Raw genomic sequence first — 22188 nt, forward strand, 5'->3', positions numbered from 1 at the left:
TTATGTAGAAAACTATGATTTAAATCAAGCCTTACTGACTAGTGATTTAAATCGTGATTTAAATAAGTTTGATTTAAATTAAATCCACCCTGCTTTTTGTTAGAAGGTCTCCCCAAAAATAAGCTGATAACAGGGTGTCTTAGGGCTCTTTCACATCTGCGTTCTTTTCTTCCGGCATAGAGTTCCGTCGTCGGGGCTCTATGCCGGAAGAATACTGATCAGGATTATCCTAATGCATTCTGAATGGACAGTCCGTCCTTCAGGATGCATCAGGATGTCTTCCATTCCGGAACGGAACGTTTTTTGGCCGCAGCAAATAGCGCAGCATGCTGCGCTTTTTGCTCCGGCCAAAAATCCGGAACACTTGCCGCAAGGCCGGATCCGGAAAGAATGAATGCCCATTGAAAGGCATTGATCCGGATCCGGCCTTAAGCTAAACTTCGTTTCGGCGCATTGCCGGATGCGACGTTTAGCTTTTTCTCAATGGTTACCATGGCTGCCGGGACGCTAAAGTCCTGGCAGCCATGGTAAAGTGTAGTGGGGAGCGGGGAGCAGCATACTTACCGTCTGTGCGGCTCCAGAGTGACGTCAGGGCGCCCCACGCGCATGGATGACGTGATCGCATGGATCACATGATCCATGCGCATGGGGCACTCTGACGTCATTCTGGAGCGCCCCGGGAGCCGCACGGACTGTAAGTATGCTGCTTCCCCGCTCCCCGCTCCTACTATGGCAACCAGGACTTTAATAGCGTCCTGGGTGCCATAGTAACACTGAAAGCATTTTGAAGACGGATCCGTCTTCAAATGCTTTCAGTACACTTGCGTTTTTCCGGATCCGGCGTGTAATTCCGGCAAGTGGAGTACACGCCGGATCCGGACAACGCAAGTGTGAAAGAGCCCTTAGTCAGAATCCCCAGTGATCGGCGTTAATCTGCGGTGAAACAAGTGTTGAGTTTCTCTGCAGCACTACCGCAGGTGAAATGAGGAATTACATACAACAGCTCTCACTGAAATCAATCAGCTCGTGATGGAAGGTTGAGTCAATAAAAGAATATTTTTTATTAGGGAATTTTAACAAAAAACGTTCCAAGCGATACAAGATGTTTGATCAGGTTCCCTACGATCAGGTTCCCTAATCCTATCTTGTCCTTATCCGTAAAAATCTGGATGAGTTAAAAGGGAATGTATCGCCTTATATTTCTTTTATTACTATTTATCCATGTGTACAGAAACATACATTCTTATATGTTTTTATTGAAGATTTCTTTTTTCAATATATATATTTTTTTTTTTACATAATTATAGGGAAAGCCATAGGAAGACTCATGTGGTATAATATTGTGGGCATGCTCTATGACATACAATATGAAGGGAGGAGAAAGTGTTAACCTACTGCAACATATTTTTTTAACCTATTGCAGCATTTTTTGGTATAGAACATTGAAAATCAAAAATAGCAATTTTTTATGTTTTTATGATCTGACTCTTGATTTCAGCAATAGGTTATTTTCTGACATAGGTTCCCTTTAAGAACATAAACTGAATTCTGATGATGAAAAAGGCCATGTTCATTGAAGTCGGGAGACATCAAACACTCTGGATGGCACAAGATCAATTTTCAGAAATGGCAGATGTAAACAACTATGCATCCGAGGTAGCCATGGCTCATTAAGAGTCCAATGAAGTCCAAGCTATGTTATTAATGCACAATAGCTGGAGATAGCAGTCATGTCTCATTAGCTCTCCATGCTCATAATGATAATGAATTGGTTTATCCTACTGAAGTGCAAATCTTCTCTAACAGGAAAAATGTGTGCAGCACTGAAAAAAATGCTCAGTGGGGGAGATCAGTTGTACCTGTCTACTCCACAAGGAGTAATGAGCGCATGAATAATGAGAATCTTAAGAATGAGACCCCTGTGGTTCAGCTGCTTGGAGAAAGGACATTTTAATGATAAAGAATTGTGGCAATACTGCAGGTTGGGAGGGATGGCTTTTTCCAGTCTGATGATATGTTTCCCTTAACGATAAGCAGCTCCATAGATAGAGTTTGAATACTCAGGGTCCCTGCTTCTGCAGGCCAGGCATTATCACTTCTGTGCAGCCTTACTTTTTGCATTATGCTGGTCTGTGATATTGTACGTTTTCAGCCTCTGCTGTGATGTCAAAGTGTAAATGTTTTTGTGGTTAGTCAGGTGGTGAATTATCCCTGTACTGTGACATCACTGTTTATCCTCCCTGTACTGTGACATCACTGTGTATCCTCCCTGTACTGTGACATCACTGTGTATCCTCCCTGTACTGTGACATCACTGTGTATCCTCCCTGTACTGTGACATCACTGTGTATCCTCCCTGTACTGCGACATCACTGTGTATCCTCCCTGTACTGTGACATCACTGTGTGTATCCTCCCTGTACTGTGACATCACTGTGTATCCTCCCTGTACTGTGACATCACTGTGTATCCTCCCTGTACTGCAACATCACTGTGTATCCTCCCTGTACTGTGACATCACTGTGTGTATCCTCCCTGTACTGCGACATCACTGTGTATCCTCCCTGTACTGCAACATCACTGTGTATCCTCCCTGTACTGTGACATCACTGTGTGTATCCTCCCTGTACTGTGACATCACTGTTTATCCTCCCTGTACTGTGACATCACTGTTTATCCTCCCTGTACTGTGACATCACTGTTTATCCTCCCTGTACTGTGACATCACTGTGTTTATCCTCCCTGTACTGTGACATCACTGTGTGTATCCTCCCTGTACTGTGACATCACTGTTTATCCTCCCTGTACTGTGACATCACTATTTATTATCTCTATACTGTGACATCACTGTGTTCATCATCCCTGTACTGTGACATCACTGTTTATCCTCCCTGTACTGTGACATCACTGTGTCTATTATCCTTTCACTGTGACATTACTGTGTTTATCCTCCCTGTACTGTGACATTACTGTGTTTATCCTCCCTGTACTGTGACATTACTGTGTTTATCCTCCCTGTACTGTGACATCACTGTGTTTATCCTCCCTGTACTGTGACATCACAGGTTCTGGTAGACTGAGAGTTGTGGATAGAAGGCATGTCCCACAGTCTGTGGCTCTCCATAATTCATTTGCAGCACTTTCAGAGTGCGAGAGCAACATGGAGGATGGCTCAAGCACAGTGGGTGAGAAACAATCATCTCCCATGCCTAAAGTATGTAAGACTGCAGCCAAAGACAAAAAGGACAAGGTGAGGATTGATAGTAAGCAGCTGTTGGTGGGCGATTCCATCATAAGAGGTGTGAAGTTTGAGGAGAATGGTGTTGTGAGATGTCTCCCTGGTGCTACCGCTAGCAGGGATAGACGACGGATCCTTAATATTGTTAGGCAAGCAAAGCAGGAAAGGGAAGTGGATGTTATTCTCCATCTTGGGACAAACGATCTGGCTTGCAATGAGGTTTCAAAGGTGAAAGAAGCTTTTCACACACTTGGAAAGGATATACAGGGAGGTTGCATCAACTGTTTCATTCTCTGCAGTTTTGCCTGTGCATAACCTTCAGCATGACAGGAAGATGCGCATTAAGGAATTCAATGTATGGCTTGGTGAATGGTGTCTGAACCAAGGGTTTGGCTTTGTGTCTCATGTTAGCTCTTAGTTGGAATGGAAAAGAACTGTACAAGAAAGATGGTTTGCATCTTTCTCTCAAGGGAACGAATGTCCTCGGTGAACAGTTCCAAGTATTTGCTAAGAAGCATTTAAACTAGGAAAGGGGGGCAAAAGAGTGATAATCCAGCAGTCCAACTGCCCCCCGGAACAATGCCAGAAGAGGCCAGTAGCACAAATGTTAAGAAATGACAAGCTCAGAGTCTTGTCTACAAATGCTCGCAGTCCTAGGGAATAAGATCAATGAACTTGAGGCTATAATGGCATCTGAGAATATAGATGTAGTGGCTGTTACTGAGACGTGGTTCAAGGGGAGTAATGACTGGGATATATCAATACCAGGGTTCTCTCTATACAGGAAAGACAGAGAAGGCAAGAAGGGGGAGGGGTGGCCCTGTATGTGAAAGATAGCATAAAATCTAATTTGATACAAGTTAGCGAGAACAATTTAGAGTCAGTTTGGGTTACCTTGCAGCTTGATAATCATAAGGTAACTCGTGTAGGTGTGATATATAGACCACCTAGCCAAGTCAAAGAATGAGATGATCTACTAGTTGAGGAAATAGCTAAAATGACATTGAAGGGGGAAGTTATCATTATGGGAGACTTCAATCTTCCAGATGTAAACTGGAAAACCAAAATAGCTAGTTCTGCCAGGAGTACAGATATTCTAAATTCCCTACTGGGATTATCTCTACAGCAAGTAGTGAAGGAGCCAACCCGGAAGGAGGCCATTTTAAATTTAGTATTCACAAATGGGAATATGGTATCTGATATTACTGTAGGGGAAAGCTTGGGATCTAGTGATCACCAGTCAGTGTGGTTTACTATAAATACAGTGACTGAGTCACACCACACAAAAACAAAAGTTTGAGATTTTAGAAAAACTGACTTTTCTAAAATTAGATTAGTGGTATACGAGTCCCTATCAGACTGGAACAGTTTCATTGGAGTCCAAGAGAAATGGGACTACTTAAAAGTGGCACTATTGAAGGCAACAGAAAATTGCATTAGGCTTGTCAGTAAAAGCAAAAAAAATGAAGAGACCACTGTGGTATTTAGGAATTATAAAAAAAAAAAAAAAAAAAAAAAAAAACACGAGGATGACAGGCAAATTTATAAGATTAGGCAGAGAGATGCCAAACAAGTTAGGCTACTTTCACACTTGCGTTTGGAGCGGATCCGTCTGGTATCTGCACAGACGGATCCGCACCTATAATGCAAACGCTTAGATCCGTTCAGAACGGATCCGTTTGCATTACCATGAACAAAAAAAATAATAATTTTTTTTTGTTTTTTTTTTGTTCATGCTAATGCAAACGGATCCGTTTTGACTTTACATTGAAAGTCAATGGGGGACGAATCCGTTTGAAAATTGAGCCATATTGTGTCAACTTCAAACGGATCCGTCCCCATTGACTTACATTGTAAGTCTGGACGGATCCGTTATCCTCCGCACAGCCAGGCGGACACCCGAACGATGCAAGCAGCGTTCAGGTGTCCGCCTGCTGAGCGGAGCGGAGGACAGACGGAGCCATACTGATGCATTCTGAGCGGATCCGCATCCACTCAGAATGCATTAGGGCTGGACGGATCCGTTCGGGGCCGCTTGTGAGAGCCTTCAAACGGAACTCACAAGCGGACACCCGAACGCTAGTGTGAAAGTAGCCTTATAAGAGCTTCTAAAGCACAGGCAGAAGAGAAATTAGCTCAGTCAGGGGAAAAAGGCAATAAGGCATTCTTCAGATACATAAATGAAAAAGTAAACTAAAACAAGGAATTACCAAATTAAAAACAAAAGAAGGAAGGTATATGGAAGAAGATAAAGAACTAGCTGACTGCCTCAATGAATACTTCTGTTCAGTTTTTACAAAGGAAAATGAAGGAGAAGGACCTCAGTTAGGAAAGAAGACTAATGAATCTTTTGATGCATGTGTCTTTACAGAGGAAGAGGTTCTAAGTCAACTGTCTAAAATTAATACAAATAAGTCACAGGGGCCTGATGGGATACACCCAAAGCTATTAAAAGAGCTCAGCGGTGAACTAGCAAAACCATTAACAGATTTATTTAACCAATCACTGGCAACAGGAGTCGTCCCAGAAGATTGGAAATTAGCAAATGTTGTGCCCATTCACAAGAAAGGTAGTAGGGAGGAATCGGACAACTATAGGCCAGTAAGCCTGACATCAATAGTGGGGAAATTAATGGAAACCATACTTAAGGAGAGGATTGTGGAACATCTAAAATCCCATGGATTGAAAGATGAAAAACAGCATGGGTTTACTTCAGGGAGATCATGTCAAACTAATCTTATTGATTTTTTTGATTGGGTGACTAAAATAATAGATGGAGGAGGTGCAGTAGACATCGCTTATCTAGACTTTAGTAAGGCTTTTGATACTGTCCCACATAGAAGGCTTATCAATAAAGTGCAGTCTTTGGGCTTGGACTCCCATATTGTTGAATGGATTAGGCAGTGGCTGAGGGACAGGCAACAGAGGGTTGTAGTCAATGGAGTATATTCAGACCAAAGGTCTTGTTACCAGTGGGGTACCTCAGGGATCTGTTCTGGGACCCATATTGTTAAATATCTTTATCAGGGAAATTGCAGAAGGCCTCAATGGTAAGGTGTGTCTTTTTGCTGATGACACAAAGATTTGTAACAGGGTTGATGTTCCTGGAGGGATACACCAAATGGAAAAGGACTAAGGAAAACTAGAGGAATGGTCAAAAATCTGGCAACTAAAATTTAATGTTGATAAGTGCAAGATAATGCACCTGTGACGTAAAAACCCAAGAGCAGAATATAAAATCAGTGATACAGTCCTAACCTCAGTATCTGAGGAAAGGGATTTAGGGATCATTATTTCAGAAGACTTAAAGGTAGGCAGACAGTGTCATAGAGCAGCAGGAAATGCTAGCAGAATGCTTGGGTGTATAGGGAGAGGCATTACCAGTAGAAAGAGGGAAGTGCTCATGCCGCTCTACAGAGCACTAGTGAGACCTCATTTGGAGTATTGTGCTCAGTACTGGAGACCATATCTCCAGAAGGATATTGATACTTTGGAGAGAGTTCAGAGAAGAGCTACTAAACTAGTACATGGATTGCAGGATAAAACTTACCAGGAAAGATTAAAGGACCTTAACATGTATAGCTTGGAAGAAAGACGAGATAGAGGGGATATGATAGAAACTTTTAAATACATAAAGGGAATCAACAAGGTAAAAGAGGAAAGAATATTTAAAAGAAGAAAAACTGCTACAAGAGGACACAGTTTTAAATTAGAGGGGCAAAGGTTTAAAAGTAATATCAGGAAGTATTACTTTACTGAGAGAGTAGTGGATGCATGGAATAGCCTTCCTGCAGAAGTGGTAGCTGCAAATACAGTGGAGGAGTTTAAGCATGCATGGGATAGGCATAAGGCCATCCTTCATATAAGATAGGGCCAGGGGCTATCCATAGTATTCAGTATATTGGGCAGACTAGATGGGCCAAATGGTTCTTATCTGCCGACACATTCTATGTTTCTATCCCTGTACTGTGACATCACTATTTATTATCGCTATACTGTGACATCACTGTGTTTATCATCCCTTGTACCTTGACATCACTTTATCATTATTCCCTCAATGTCCGAGATGGTATATGGACATTTCTCAGAATCTTGTCTTGAAATGATAGGCCAAATAAAAAGTATTATAATTTCTACTTTTATTGGCAGGGGAATTCTTGGGGGAAGGGGTTGGTAGGACATAATCCACAGGTGCTGGATGTCAAGAAGGAGCACCACGAAGCCACTCTAACTTGACCAAGGTATTTAGATACAGGGTTTGTGCAGTAAATTGTTGGAAAGCCTCCCTACCATTGTAGATATTGGACGAAATGTTGGCTGATACTTGTCAACTCTCCTGGGACGTCCAGAAGGCTCCCAAAAAATGACCTCCCAGACAACAGTGCTTTATGTATGTTTCATTTGGGTGGCACCATGATGGTGCGTTATCAGACTCAACCGTGGTGTCCAAACACATTCTCGGACACTGGCGCATCTGTGCAAAAGGAGTTGGTCTGCACAAAGGGGAGGACCCTGCTAAAAAGTGCGAGGTTTGTGCTGCATTCCTTCTTGTCCCGGACACTGGATATGGCATCCTTATATATGCACTCAATTACTAGGATTCAACCTTCTGGCCTATGTTACATTTATCTACAGTTTGGATTCAGACTGGATCATTGGCACACAGATCTGTGCAAAGCAATTGCACACACATCTACGGGACAACATGATATTTGGGTGAGGGGGTATTCTTTTGGTTGAACCAATACAGAGTAAAAGCTAAACGAATTAGAACAACAACTAGAAAAATCACATCTTTAAGAAAAAGTACTCGTTTCATCTACACATACATAAACCATGTCTGCCTATGAAGCAAAAATGAAGGACCAGTTGGCTTCCATACGCACATTTGTTTTCCTCTTTACATTCTTCTCTTGGGTTGGACGGCACATTTAAGTGAGAGAGTTTTCTTAACCCTATAGACAAAATATTAGTGTAGTGCGGACTTGTTTCTGTAAGTATACATGAGGCAGAAGATTTGATTCTCATCAGAAAAGTCAACACAGTTATGTCTGGAGAAGGAGAATGGTGTCTTTGCATATGAAGTTTGACCTGAATATTGTGGTATGTGACTCCCTAGTGTTACATATGGCAGTTAGTGAGGGGTCGGGTTATGAAGGTTGTGTCTACATGCCCCCAGTAGGCCATTTGGACATTATAGCGGGGGTCCTTTGCTTAGAGCCTACCTATGAGCCTAAGTAAGTAAGAGCAGCTCCGTCTCTGATGGGCCTTAATCTGTCCATGGACAATATTACACGGTCGAGAATTAATTTGAATAGCAGGTAAGCAATACCACATTTCCCCTGCAGGGGCTGATGGTTAGGAGTTCCAGGATCTGGACCCTGATCAAAGAGGCACCAGTCTTTAGAGAACATCATACTCATCTAAAATATAGCTGTGTTGATCCAGAAGAAGGCAACAGAAAACCCATATATCAGATGAATCATGATCTGTACAATGAAATGAGCATGTGTATATACTGTATGTGGAAAATAAGAGTTTGAAGACTGTAATTTACCTAAAAAATATTGTTTCTTTAATATTTTGCAGAAAATGAAGAGCTTGGCACAAAGACGCCAATCTGCTCCATCACTCGTGTTAAGTAAAGCTCTGAATAAGTCGAAAACCATAACCAAGTAAGTGATCAATCCTATTCATTTTGATGAGATGGGGAGTTGAATCGCAATGTTTACTGCATAACTATCCTATAGCTTTTATGGGTAGACCCTACAAATGCTATGAGCCATGCCCCAACTCTTAAGTAATACCTACGGGATAGACTATTCCATTAGCTAAATGAAGAAGGGGTTCTTCCAAGCTGGACAACACATTTAAATGGTTTGTATGAGGCAGAAAACCCATAAGTCTCCTTTATTTCCATAAACAGCACCACTCTGCTCCAGGGGATGTGTCTGGTATTGCAGCTCGGTCCCATTTAGTCACATATAATGTCAGGAGCTTAGCCAGCTTCAAACATGATGGGTTCCGTCTGTGTAATACAGCTGACAACCGCCTGCAGTGACAGAGGTTGGACACCAATCCTGGTCATTTAACCCCTTAGATGGGGTGATTAATAGTAACATTCGAGCAGTTACTCAGAGGCCTGACCACCCATTGCCCCTCCTTGCAGCAAAATCGAAGCGTGCCAATCTGTTGTGATAGGCCTTGTGAAGGCTCCAAGGCTTATCTTGGTGATCATCAAACCTTGGTGATCGCATGATTAAAGGGGTATTCCTATCACATACAATGGGGGCATATCGCTAGGATATGACCCCATTGACTGATAGGTGTGGGTCCCACCTCTGGGACAGACCACTGAAATCAACATGTCTGTCACTACACTATGCTGCCCTAAGACAGGACCTTACAGGTTCCCTTTAAATGGGAGTTTGGGGGGTCTATTGAGGGTAGTACTTGGGATTCGCGTATCCCTTGGTTGAACTTGATGGACTTATGTCTTTTTTTCAACCGTATTAACTATGTAACTATGTAGTAATATGGTAGCACCCAAGAACATTGCTGCAGGCCTGCTCAATTGAGTCCTATGATCCTATCTGAATATGGTACCCACCTAGAGCGGAGATAGTGGAATCTGTATTCTCTATAAAATGATAGGTAAGTAATACAAGGAAGGAGCTTTCAGCTCTTTGCTGGACGAGGCTGCTTCTTAATGAGGGCAGAGAAGCCATGCTTGGAAAGAAAGGTCTGGCACAAACATAAGATCCCTGTTATAATGAGGGCACGAAGAGCGAGAGGCTGGTGAAATCGCTTGGCACAGTCTGAGCTGCTACAAACATTGGGTGTTTTGAGGTCCATGAATGAGTTGACAATGGTCAGGCCGGAGGAACGTTCCCAGTTCAGAGCAATGCTTTATCCGCTTTTCATCAGCAAATTCCATGGTTCACTTACATGAAGGGAAACTACGTGTTTAACCACCATTTAATGTTTTAAATACACGTATTTCATTTTCATGCTTAAAAATTTCCCTGGGGCGGCCATATTGGAGATACTCGCTTCCTGTATTGGCTATATACAGTATATCTATGTAATATCTATCAATCCATATCTATCTACATTTTAAATCTACTATATTTCATATCTATACATCTATCTATCGATCATATGTATCTATTTATCCTTCTGATATGTCTACATTTTGTTTTTTATCACTAAAATAGTTGTAAACATCACCAGGTCAGACGTGTACCACGTTGAGGGTTATGATGCCCTCTCCCCCTCTGTCATAGACTGGCACCAGTATAAGTAAGTCTGCCCCATTGTGCCCAGTTGTACGCCAAGATAACCAGCAATCATGTTGCCCTTATGAGAACAAATGGATACAATGTGGCGAGTGCCATCTTCTCCTCTCCGCACATTTTTGCAGAATCTTCTCCATGTAGCTGATCTGTTAGTTTAAATCAAGGACAGGAATGCTGTGAAAATGTATCGAGCTCGCTATCACATTGAATGGATCTATTCTTGTGGATGAAAGGTCAGCAGCTAGCCGGCAGATTCTTACAATGAGAATACATGGGTAACATTCGTGACTCATTTATAGTGGAATTAAGCCCTGGCCCGACTCCAAGCCAAACATTGTAACTTACCATCATCTTCAGTGGAAATATACACAGATATTATCCAAAACTCATTGTCTTACCTCTGTTAGGTCTACGCTCGGTTACATGCCCAGCGCTGCTCCCAGGCAGAGATTCGGAGACTTTTGCCATTTGTTTTGACAGTTCATCGGACTATTTCGATTGCTTTTACTAAAGGGACCCGAGACATAAACTATCATTTCTTCGGCTAATGTGTTTTTATGGAATAGAGCTGACATGTCACCTGCTCATGAGCTGCTCATAGAGCTGAAGTGTTATCCAAGCAGCTGGCCTACAGCCATGTATTGAACTCTTAAATGGAACCTGTCATAAACTTTATGCTGCTCATACTAACGGCTGCATAAAGTAGAGACCAGTGAGATGATTTCACCGGTCTGTCATTTATAAGTAAAAGTAAGTGGTTGCCGAGAACCAACATCACAATCATTGCAGATTAGGCCTTGAAAAGAGTCACGGCCACCTGAGAAGAGTCCTGGTTATTCATGAATTCCTGCTCTCCTGCCCACCTGTTCCGACTGGTTCTCGGCAACCACTTACATTTAGCTCATGAGTGACACACCGCTGACATCAGCATTTCTGTCACTAATTTATGCTGCGCTCAGTGAGGTCAGCATAAAGTTGATGACAGGTTCCCCTTAAGGCTTCTTACATTTATTATATGTTGAATTAAAGAAACCCTTTTGAGCCACTATTAGGGTATGTTTACATGGCTTATAGGGGTTGAGCGAGACCTCAGGATATGTCATCAGTATCTGATCAGTGCTGGGACCCCTGCAGGTCAGCTGCTTGTGACGGCATTGGCACTCGCAGCGGTGCTGCCGCCAGCTCGCCAAGCACAGTGCCGTACATAGTATAGCGGCTGTGCTTGGTATCACAGCTCAGCCCCATTCACTTATATGGGGTTGAGCTGCACCTAGACCGATGAACGTGTTGTCACATGGACTAGGGAAAGCTGCAAGAAGGCCGCAACGCTACTAACTTCTCAAACAGCTGATCACCGGGAGTCCGGAGTGTTGGACCCCACCGATCAGATACTGATGACCTATCCAGACAATAGGTCATCAGTTCAAAAGTCTCAGAAAACCCTTTTAAATTTCACACTGATTTCGGAGCAAACGCCAATGGGGTTTTGCATTGCACGTCATGCAGCCGTTGATCCGTGTTGAAATGAGGCTAATCCGCTTTTCTACCCACAGCGTTCAAACTACAATCTGTCATGGCAAATACACATCAGGTTTTTCTGACATGTATTTAATATCGCTTGAGCATACCCTTAGTGGGGTTCTCCAGAAAACATTTAATATGGCTGCCAACAGCCTGTCCTACAATGTGAGCGGGTCTAGTCGCCTCAACTTGCAGAACTCCCTAGGAAAGTGAGGGGGTGAGGCCTCACTACACTTCTCTACAATAGATGGTGATGATGGGATCCTGCCTATATATGCCATCATGGCTGAGCAGCCTGACAGGAACACTCACCAATATCTAGTATATGCAAGTGCCAGAGTGTAGTGAGGCTCCATCCCCTCACTCCTCTAGACAGCTCTGCAAACGGTGGCAACCAGTCCTGATCACATTCTAGAACTAGTTGCGACAGTCATTTAAAATTATTTCCAGAGAACCCCCTTTTCAGGGGCTGTTTTATCAGAGACAACTCCTTTTAGAAAAGAGCTGCCACAGCAACCATTCCTTTATTATTCCTGCTAGACGTTTATTAATAAGGGTACAACTGGGTGCTGGGTTGGGGAATGTCCCAGTATCTGCCCACAGTTAGGCCAATTAGTGGATGTGGAGAGCACTTAGTAAGCGTAAGGAGATTTATAGGCCATGCAATGCTCCTCGGGAAAAAAGTTAAATTAGCACTCTTAAAAAAGAATAAAGCTGTGCCTCTGGTGCCACCTGTTGGAAGGCAGCTATCCTATAAATCAATGTTTGACCTTTTAAACAGACTTTGAGACACAATTTAGGATTATAGCTAAGCCAGTGCCTCATCTGCAGGCAGCTGTTTTGGGGTGATTGTCCCTCCTCGGTAGAGAGCACAGAAAAGTGACTTAGCAGGGTGAGAAACCTTTGTCAGTGATCTAGGGGAACTATTTCTCCTTGTGGACAGCAACAAGAAGGCCATGCAATGCTTCTGTGGGAAAAGGGAAGGCAAATTAGCTTTTTCTAAGAAGTAAAAGAAAGCTGTGCCTTTTACCTCTTGCTAGAAGACAGCTATTCTATTAGTCAGAGTCTGACCTTTTAAAAAGCATTAACAAGGTGTTAGGCTTTATTCAGATCAGTGCAGTAAAACTCATCTGTGATTATGTCGGCGCCCATTTTTCTTGCTGATCCACTGACTTAAATGGGCGAGCCTAGTGCAAGAATTGGACCAAAGGGCTGAGCAGAAAATAAGATGTGTGAATTTGCCCATTCGGAATAATGTCCAGTATTCAGTCTGTGTGCTGTCTGAGAGCACGCAGACGTGGACACCACTTGTCGGAATAAATTCTCATAGGGTAACTTGCTATCCAATAGAGGGCGCTTTGGCACTTACTGCATATTCATTTATTCATTTACTTTGATAATAATACAGTATCAAATAAGCTCTTTAGCTCCACCTAGTGGCAGCTGCAGGCAGAATTGTATCATGTAAGGCCTCATGCACACGACAGTTGTTTTGGTCCGCATCCGAGCCGCTGTTTTGGCGGCTCGGATGCGGACCCATTCACTTCAGTGGGGCCGCAAAAGATGCGGACAGCACTCCGTGTGCTGTCCGCATCCATTGCTCCGTTCCGTGGTCCGCAAAAAAAATATAACCTGTTCTATTCTTGTCCGCGCTTTGCGGACAAGAATAGGCAGTTATATTAAAGGCTGTCCGTGCCGTTCCACATATTGCGGAATGCACACGGGCGCCATCCGTGTTTTGCGGATCCGCGATTTGCGGACCGAAAAACACACAACGGTCGTGTGCATGTAGCCTTACTTTACGTTTGTTGGAATTCTGTGTTTGCCCCAACCCTTATAAAAATACATTAAGAATTTAAGCAGCGCCGGATGTTGAACCTACAGGAAACATTATAATGAAAGACGGAAAAATGACTTTCAGAACAAATGTTTTCATCGTGAGTATATAGTGAAGTGCAGCCTTTGGTTTAATGATGGTCTTCATTATGATCTGAGGGACAAAAACCTAAACAGTCAGGAAAGTAAATAACCGTCCGATGACAGGATTCCTACAAATCATTGAAAACCACAACTAAATTAAGATATTCTCTGAATTCCATGCATGCGGTCGGATATCATATATCTTGACTCATGCTGTAATTGGACATATCCGCTGTTATGTACATACTGTATAACTTTAGGTTGTCCACAGCCCATATGCTTTTAAAGGGGTATTCCAGAATTTTGTTATCTGACAACCCGCACTCTCACCAATCGTCTGTTCCGCAGTAGCTCTGGCACCAGTAGTCGGCACTGGAACTACTCAAAAATCTAATTGGTTGATTCACCAGTTTTTGTAAAAAAAAATTAATAAAAAGTGGTCAAAAAGTCATACACACTGCCAAAAAATGGGTGTCAAACAGCTCCTTAAACGTACCTATAAATAAGTTGTGGAGGTTAGAATATGGCGATGAAAAGAAAACAGGAGGACAGGCGCGCTTCATCTAAGTGGAGAAAGTCATGTGATGCGTCAGACGGAATGGCATGCCGCATTAGTGTATGCTGGATAGTAACGGTCACATGACTGGGGGTCAGAAAGTAGCTGACCTGTTGCATGTGCACTAGGCAGCTGAAGGTAACTGTGTCGGTCCCATGTTCATATGTGGCCACATTGGTGAGAAAAATGATGTTTTAATATATGCAAATGAGCCTCTAGGAGCAACGGGGGCGTTACCATTACACCTAAAGGCTCTGCTCTCTGCAACTGCCGCCCCCTCTGGACTTTGATTGACAGGGCCAGGCAGGCATGATAATGTTTGCACTGCCTGGCCCTGTGAAAGTGCAGAGGGCGTAGCAGTTGCAGAGACAGCAGAGCCTCTAGGTGTAATGGTAACGCCCCCGTTGCTCCTAGAGGCTAATTTGCATATATTAAAACATCATTTTTCTCAGCAATGCGGGCACATATGAACATGGGACCAACACAGATGTCTTCAACTGCTGACAGATGCCCTTTAAATGTACACAAGTCTTAAGGGCATATCCTGCTGTAATATTAATGACATATTGCTAGTATAAACATGACTGAAAAAACTGGGACCCCCAACCGTGCCTAATGTGACTGGACTGTATGGAAACATCGATCTATTCAGGTGGACATCACGAGAAGCTCTGTGTAGGAGAAAGGCTGAAGGGGGTGTTTGCTTTTCCCTATGCACTAAGGGGGAGATCTATCAAAACTGGTGTAAAGTAGAACTGGCTTAGTTGCCCATAGCAACCAATCGGATTCCAACTTTCATTTTCCAAAGGGGCTCTGAAAAACAAATGGTGGGATCTGATTGGTTGCTATGGGCAACTAAGCTAGGTTTCATTTACACCAGTTTTGATAAATCTCCCCCCTTAGTATTTTTTAGGTGCCCCACCAGTTGGATCCTTACGGGCTAAACACTGATTGCATTTCCTAGCCATAGGCCATTATTGTCAGATTATATATACCAGTTCACTTTCTTTATGTCATTGATACCCTCTGCCGAGTAATGAAGATACTTTGAATAATACTTGGAAAAGTGGGGGAAGGGAAATAGGACCATTTGCAGCACATTTAAGGGCACTTTTCAGTGCTACTAAGCAATTGTTGTGGTAAAATAAGAATATGTACTCTATAAGCATTGACCACTGTAGTGCCCTCCATATGGACAAGAGCATGGATCCCCACGGGTAGAAGAATGTGTATAACACACCTAAGGGCTCATGCGCACGAACATATTTTTTTTCCAGTGTCCATTCCGTTTATTTGTGGCCCGTCTGCGGAACCATTCACTTCAACGAGGTCGCAAAAAATGGAAATGACTCTGTGAGCATTCCATGTCCATATGTCGGCATGACCGTTCCGCAAAAAACTAAAACGTGTCCTATTATTGTCCATATTATGGTCAAGGATAAGACTGTTCTATTAGGGGGGAGATTAATCATACTGGCTTAGTTGCCCATAGCAACCAATCAGATTCAGCCTTTCATTTTCAAAATGAGCTCTGAAAAAAGCAAAGGTGGAATCTGATTGGTTGCTATGGGCAACTAAGCCAGTTTTTCTTGACACCAGTTTCGATAAATCTTCCCCAGTGAGTAAGCAATCGCCAAGTACAGTGTGAGTCACGCCGGCAGTCAGTGCAAGAAGACGTGGGCCTAATGATTCTCACTTGCCATCTGTCTCACTGTTTTACCTCATACGTCTCAGTAAAGTAACGTAATGAGCGATGGGGACTTCACGTGCCAGACATATTCCTCACCAGCACACACTGATAGACTGACAGGTTGTGCTACCGCCGCAAATATGAGGAGACTCCACTCAGGAATGTATTCACGGCATGTCATAAGCATAACATATTAAGGGCCTGTACAATGCTCCAAAGCTGTAGGACATGACTAAATGCAGGAGCCGTTTTATGAAAAATGTGGCCCTGGGGAGAAAGTAAAGCAGGGGCCCATCCCCACTCACTGTTTTTCCTATCATTACTCAAATAATGCTGCCATACCCTGCCTAAAAACTGGATTCCTAGCATAATAATGCATCTACTACCCACATAGATAATACTGGCGTATAGTGGCAATTATTAATGCCATACATTGTCTAAGATTACTTCCATACCGGATCCACATAATGATGCATTTACTACCCACTGCTATATAGTGGCAAGTAACATTGTCATACACTATCTAACATCATTTTATACTGGATTCACATAATAATACATCCTACTATCCACATAGCCCTGCCATACAGTGCCAAGAAATACTAACATACAGTACCTAAAATACTTACATACTCGATTCACAAAATAATGCATCTACTACCTACATAATACTGCCCTATAGTGCCAAGAAATACTTTGACACATTATCTAAAAATACTACAATGCCGGATCCCCATAATGTATCTACTACCCACATAAAATTGCAATATAGTGCCAAGTGATACTACCATACACTGCATAAAGTACTTCAATAATAGATCCACAAAATAATGCATCTGCTACTCATCTAATACTGCCATACACTGCCTCAAATTACCTCCATACTGTATCCATATCCGCATAATAATACATCTACTACCCAAATAATACTGCTATATAGTGCCAAGAAATACTGTCATATGCCGTCCACAAAATACAGCCTTATATTAAGCAGTATTTAAAGATGTTGTCTCACTTCAGTAAGTGGTAGTTATCATGGAGAGAGAGTTACTACAAGCCACTTACTAATGTATTGTGATTGTCCATATCGCCTTCTTTGCTGGCTGGATTCATTTTTTCTATCACATTATATACTGCTCGTTGCCATGGTTACAGACCAAACTGCAATCCATCAGTGGTGGTCGTGCTTGCACAATATAGGAAAAAGCACTGGCCTATGTGCGCTCTCATGGTCCTGGCCACCAGAGAGGCTGATGCTTTTTCCTATTGCGTGCAAGCACGACCACCACTGATGGATTGCAGGGTGATCTGTAACCATGGAAACGAGCAGTGTATAATGTGATGGAAAAATGAATCCAGCCAGCAAAGGAATATGGATAATAACAATACATTAGTAAGTGGCTTGTATTAACTTTCCCTACATGATAAATGCAACTTACTGAAGTGAGACACCCCCTTTAAGTAATACCCCTAGGTATTCCGTAGACTTGAGGTGAAGATTAGTTCTTTGCGGTACCCTATGACTACATGAACACTTAAGAGGCTTGTATCTCTGTACAGATGGGCTGTTGTATGAAGACCTAAGCGCCGCGGAGCGGTATCTTTTATTTTTATGACTTTGATTTGAGACTTGAGCGATCTCTGGTCCTGCAGTGCTTTATTTGACTGCCAAAAGGGGTTCTCCTATTATTTCTGTATGACAGATTATAGCGACCAAGTTAATTGAATTCCATTTTTCCTTGCTCACACAGGGATGGGTGCTTCTCACCTGTAAGCCCGGAATCCTGTCCTCTTGTCCAAGCCTTCGTCTGTCCCAGCCGATCATTCATAATGCACAGCCATGTTCAGCTGAAGACCGGTCTGCAGACACAGGAGCGCCATCTTTTCCTCTTCACCGACATCCTTATCATTGCCAAGTCAAAGTAAGTACAACCATTTGTGGTTCCATTGAGGGTTAGCTCAAAGGTAAGTCGAGTGTGACTACTTTATGGCCAAAATGACTCGGCGCCAAAGAGGGCACTGACGTTGTGTTGGCATGTTGATTATGTTGGTCTTGTAATTGTGGTTATATGTGGAGATATGCATTGCATATTTCCTATTATGTTGTACATGGAGGTAAAATAATGTGCAATATTTATATAAAAGGTCTGTCTCATGACAAGACACCTGCACTCTAAAGACAGCTGTCCCTGCAATCTTCTGATCACTGCATGAATCAGCCATAATCGCCCAGCAGACGCCCAATGAAATTAAGGCACACCTGCAGTCCAGAAATAGACTTGCAGTGCAGAGCGGTCTTAAGCCTGTATTACACAGCCCGATGTGACAGACGACTGTCGGGAGGGAAGTGTTCCCTCCCAGAAATCGCCTGCTAGCTAGTGGAGGAGAACGCTGCTATTACATGCAGCGATCTCCTCCACAGCGTGGGGAGGAGCGATCACAGTGCCATAGCTCGTCCCCATGCTGTCTAGTGGTTTGCCGGGGGCAGATTGCTATTAGACAGCACAATCTGCCGCAAACGATAATTTTTTTACATGTCAAAAGATTTGGATTGCCCGATGAGCGAGCGTTTGCTCATTCATCGGGCAATAGGTGGCAGTATTACACTGCCAGATGATCGCTAACAAGGGTTCATACGAACACTCGTTAGTCATTATCTGCCCAAAAATTGGGCAGGGTAATACAGGCTTTAGACTTGCCAAAGGAGCGGCTCTCAGCAAGTCTGAGACACCTCCCCCTCCCCTTACACTGGCCTTGAATGAACCATCCATTAGCGGCCGTTTTTGGAAGATCGATTCGAGGACCATTTCTCAGCAATGAAGGCACCATAATTTCAAAGGAGGGCACCAAGTGTGATGACTGCACATTTCAAATGTATACTAAAATTTTTGCTCTGGAAAGGAGAGCCGCTTTAATGACCCAGAATGAAACACATGTAATACGTGGATGAGCCATGTACACCAGATCGGTGGAAACGAGCATTGCTCTGTGCCATTCATAGGTTGTAAGGTCCCTTTCAGACGAGCGAGTTTCACACTCCGGACTCGCAGCGTGAGTATGCGGCAGCTCCCGTCCTGACCTCCCAGCACTGCTGGGGTTGCATAGCATTTTATTGATTTATAATGCTATGTAACCCTTAGAAGGCTGGAATGTATTGTATAACAATGACTTAAAGAGGACCGTTCATCGGTCCAAACATTGTAAGCTAACTATCAGGCTGTGTAGAGCGGCGCCTCTCCGTTCTCCCGCTATGTCCCCCGATATTTTCGCTGTTATGGTTATACTAGGAGGAGTCTGCCCTGTTTCTTCCTGGGCGTTCCTTCTCCCAGGCTGCAGCGCTGTCCAATCGCAGTGCAGAGCTCACATCCAGGGCGAAGGAACGCCCAGGGAGAAACAGGGCAGACTCCTCCCAGTATAACCAAATCATCGAAAATACCGGGGGTCATAGCGGGAGAACGGAGCAGCGCCCCGGAATGATAGTAAGTGCAGTGAGATCCCGGGGCGCTGCTTTACACAGCCTGATAGTTATCTTACAATGTTTGGACCGATGAAAGGTCCTCTTTAATGCTGTCAGTGTTATCTAATACATTCCAGACCTCTAAGGCTGAGTTCACACGGGCGAGATTTCCGCGCGGGTGCAATGCGGTAGGTGAACGTATTGCACCCACACTGAATCCGGCACCATTCATTTCAATGGGGCTGTGTACATGAGCGGTTTTTTTTTACGCATCACTTCTGCAATGCTTTGAAATCGCAGCATGTTCTATATTCTGCGTTTGTAACGCAGGGCAGGCCCCATAGAAGTGAATAGGGCTGCGTGAAAAACGCATTGCATCCGCAAGCAAGTGCGGGTGCGATGCGTTTTTCACTGATGGTTGCTAAGAGATGTTGTTTGTAAACCTTCAGTTTTTTATCACGTGCGTGAAAAACGCATCAAAGCGCATTGCACCCGCGCGGAAAAAACTGAACAACTAAACGCAATCGCAGACAAAACTGACTGAACTTGCTTTCAAAATAGGTGCGAGTTTCACTGAACGCACCCTGAACTGCATCCGGCCCCAATCCGCAACGTCCCGTGTGAAACCAGCCTAAGGGTTACATAGCGTCATAAATCAATATAATAGTGCTGGGAGGTCAGGACGGAAGCTGCCACATACTGACTCTGCGAGTTCGGAGTGTGGAACTCGCTCATCTGGAAGGGGGATAATAAGGCGTATGGACCAGGGTTCTCTTAATCCCATTATTTTCTTTATTCTTATAATTATTATCTATTATTATTTATTGTCATTATTAATACAAAGTAGCCCAGATTAGATAGTTTAAACTTAGAGGGCAACACATCGAGTGACCTGTACTGGAATTTTAGAGTAGTTTTGTCTGTGGGGTAGGCCTTTGCGCCATTTCTTTCCTTTTTTAGATTGAAAAATAACTATGCATTCCATGTGACAAATGTAACAAACAGCACGCCAAAGATTCCAGCCTCTGACACATTAGTAAATCTGGTCCGGTATCTAAGGCTACTTTCACACTGGCGTTTTGGCTTTCCGTTTGTGAGATCCGTTCAGGGCTCTCACAAGCGGTCCAAAACAGGTAACCAACTGCTCCCTATAAGGCCCCTTTCATCCGGGCGACTATTCCGTGCGGGTGCGATGCGTGAGTTGAACGTATTGCACCCGCACTGAATCCTGACCCATTCATTTCTATGGGGCTGTGCACATGAGCGTTGATTTTCACGCATCACTTGTGCGTTGAGTGAAAATCGCAGCATGCTCTATATATTGTCCGATTTTCACGCGACGCAGGCCCCATAGAAGTGAATGGGGTGCGTGAAAATCGCATAGCATCCGCAAGCAAGTACGGATGCGGTGCGATTTTCACGCACGGTTGCTAGGAGACGATCGGGATGGAGACCCGATCATTATTATTTTCCCTTATAACATGGTTATAAGGGAAAATAATAGCATTCTGAATACAGAATGCATAGTAAACTAGCGCTGGAAGGGTTAAAAAAAAATAAAAAATGATTTAACTCACCTTAGTCCACTTGATCGCGGCCCGGCATCTCTCCTTTGTTGAATAGGACCTGTGGTGAGCATTAATTACAGGACCTTTGATGACGTCACTCCGGTCATCACATGGTACGTCACATGATCTTTTACCATGGTGACGTACCATGTGATGACTGGAGTGACGTCATCAAAGGTCCTTTACCTGTATTTAATGTTCACCACAGGTCCTATTCAACAAAGGAGAGATGCCGGGCCGCGATCAAGTGGACTAAGGTGAGTTAAATCTTTTTTTTATTTTTTTTTAACCCTTCCAGCGCTAGTTTACTATGCATTCTGTATTCAGAATGCTATTATTTTCCCTTATAACCATGTTATAAGGGAAAATAATACAATCTTCAGAACACCGATCCCAAGCCTGAACTTCTGTGAAGAAGTTCAGGTTTGGGTACCAAACATGCACGATTTTTCTCACGCGAGTGCAAAACGCATGACAATGTTTTGCACTCGCGCGGAAAAATCGCGCATTTTCCCGCAACGCACACGCCTCTTATCCAGGCCAAAAATATGACGCCCGTGTGAAAGAGGCCTAAATGTGTGAATAATATCCTCCCAGTGAAAATTTTACTAAACTTGGCAACCTGAATGGGAAAACAGTCTTGCCTCCTAGTTGCACCATAAAATCTGACCTTGAAATCCCATTGTTGTCCTCCGTCGGTCATCAACAAGATTACGTAGGAAAGTGCATCCTCCATGGCTGCCAGCTCTGTAAGTAAAGCGTGGCAGCACCATTTGTTTTTCAGGAAGTCGACATGTTTTCTGTATGAGATTTATATTTTTTTTCTAATGGGAATCATCAGGAAAACGAACAATGGGTAAAATCTTTCCAGCCTTGGTCTTTTCTACAATGACTGGTAAATAAACAGGGAGAGCGGATCAATATGCCGTGGCTTGTGACAT

The 22188-nt window shown here is 43.3% G+C and overlaps 1 protein-coding gene across 1 annotated transcript in view; it reads left to right on the forward strand.

Annotated features, from left to right (window-relative positions):
- The window catches only part of ARHGAP20 (Rho GTPase activating protein 20), a 121535-nt gene that overhangs the window by 30375 nt on the left and 68972 nt on the right, over nt 1-22188 (forward strand). Inside the window, exons 2-3 of the mRNA XM_044287347.1 lie at nt 8827-8912; nt 17974-18144. Coding sequence (XP_044143282.1) covers nt 8827-8912; nt 17974-18144 — 257 coding nt within the window. The remainder of the gene's footprint in view (nt 1-8826; nt 8913-17973; nt 18145-22188) is intronic.

The sequence above is a fragment of the Bufo gargarizans genome, chromosome 3, assembly GCF_014858855.1.
Source record: "Bufo gargarizans isolate SCDJY-AF-19 chromosome 3, ASM1485885v1, whole genome shotgun sequence".
Taxonomy (NCBI): domain Eukaryota; kingdom Metazoa; phylum Chordata; class Amphibia; order Anura; family Bufonidae; genus Bufo; species Bufo gargarizans.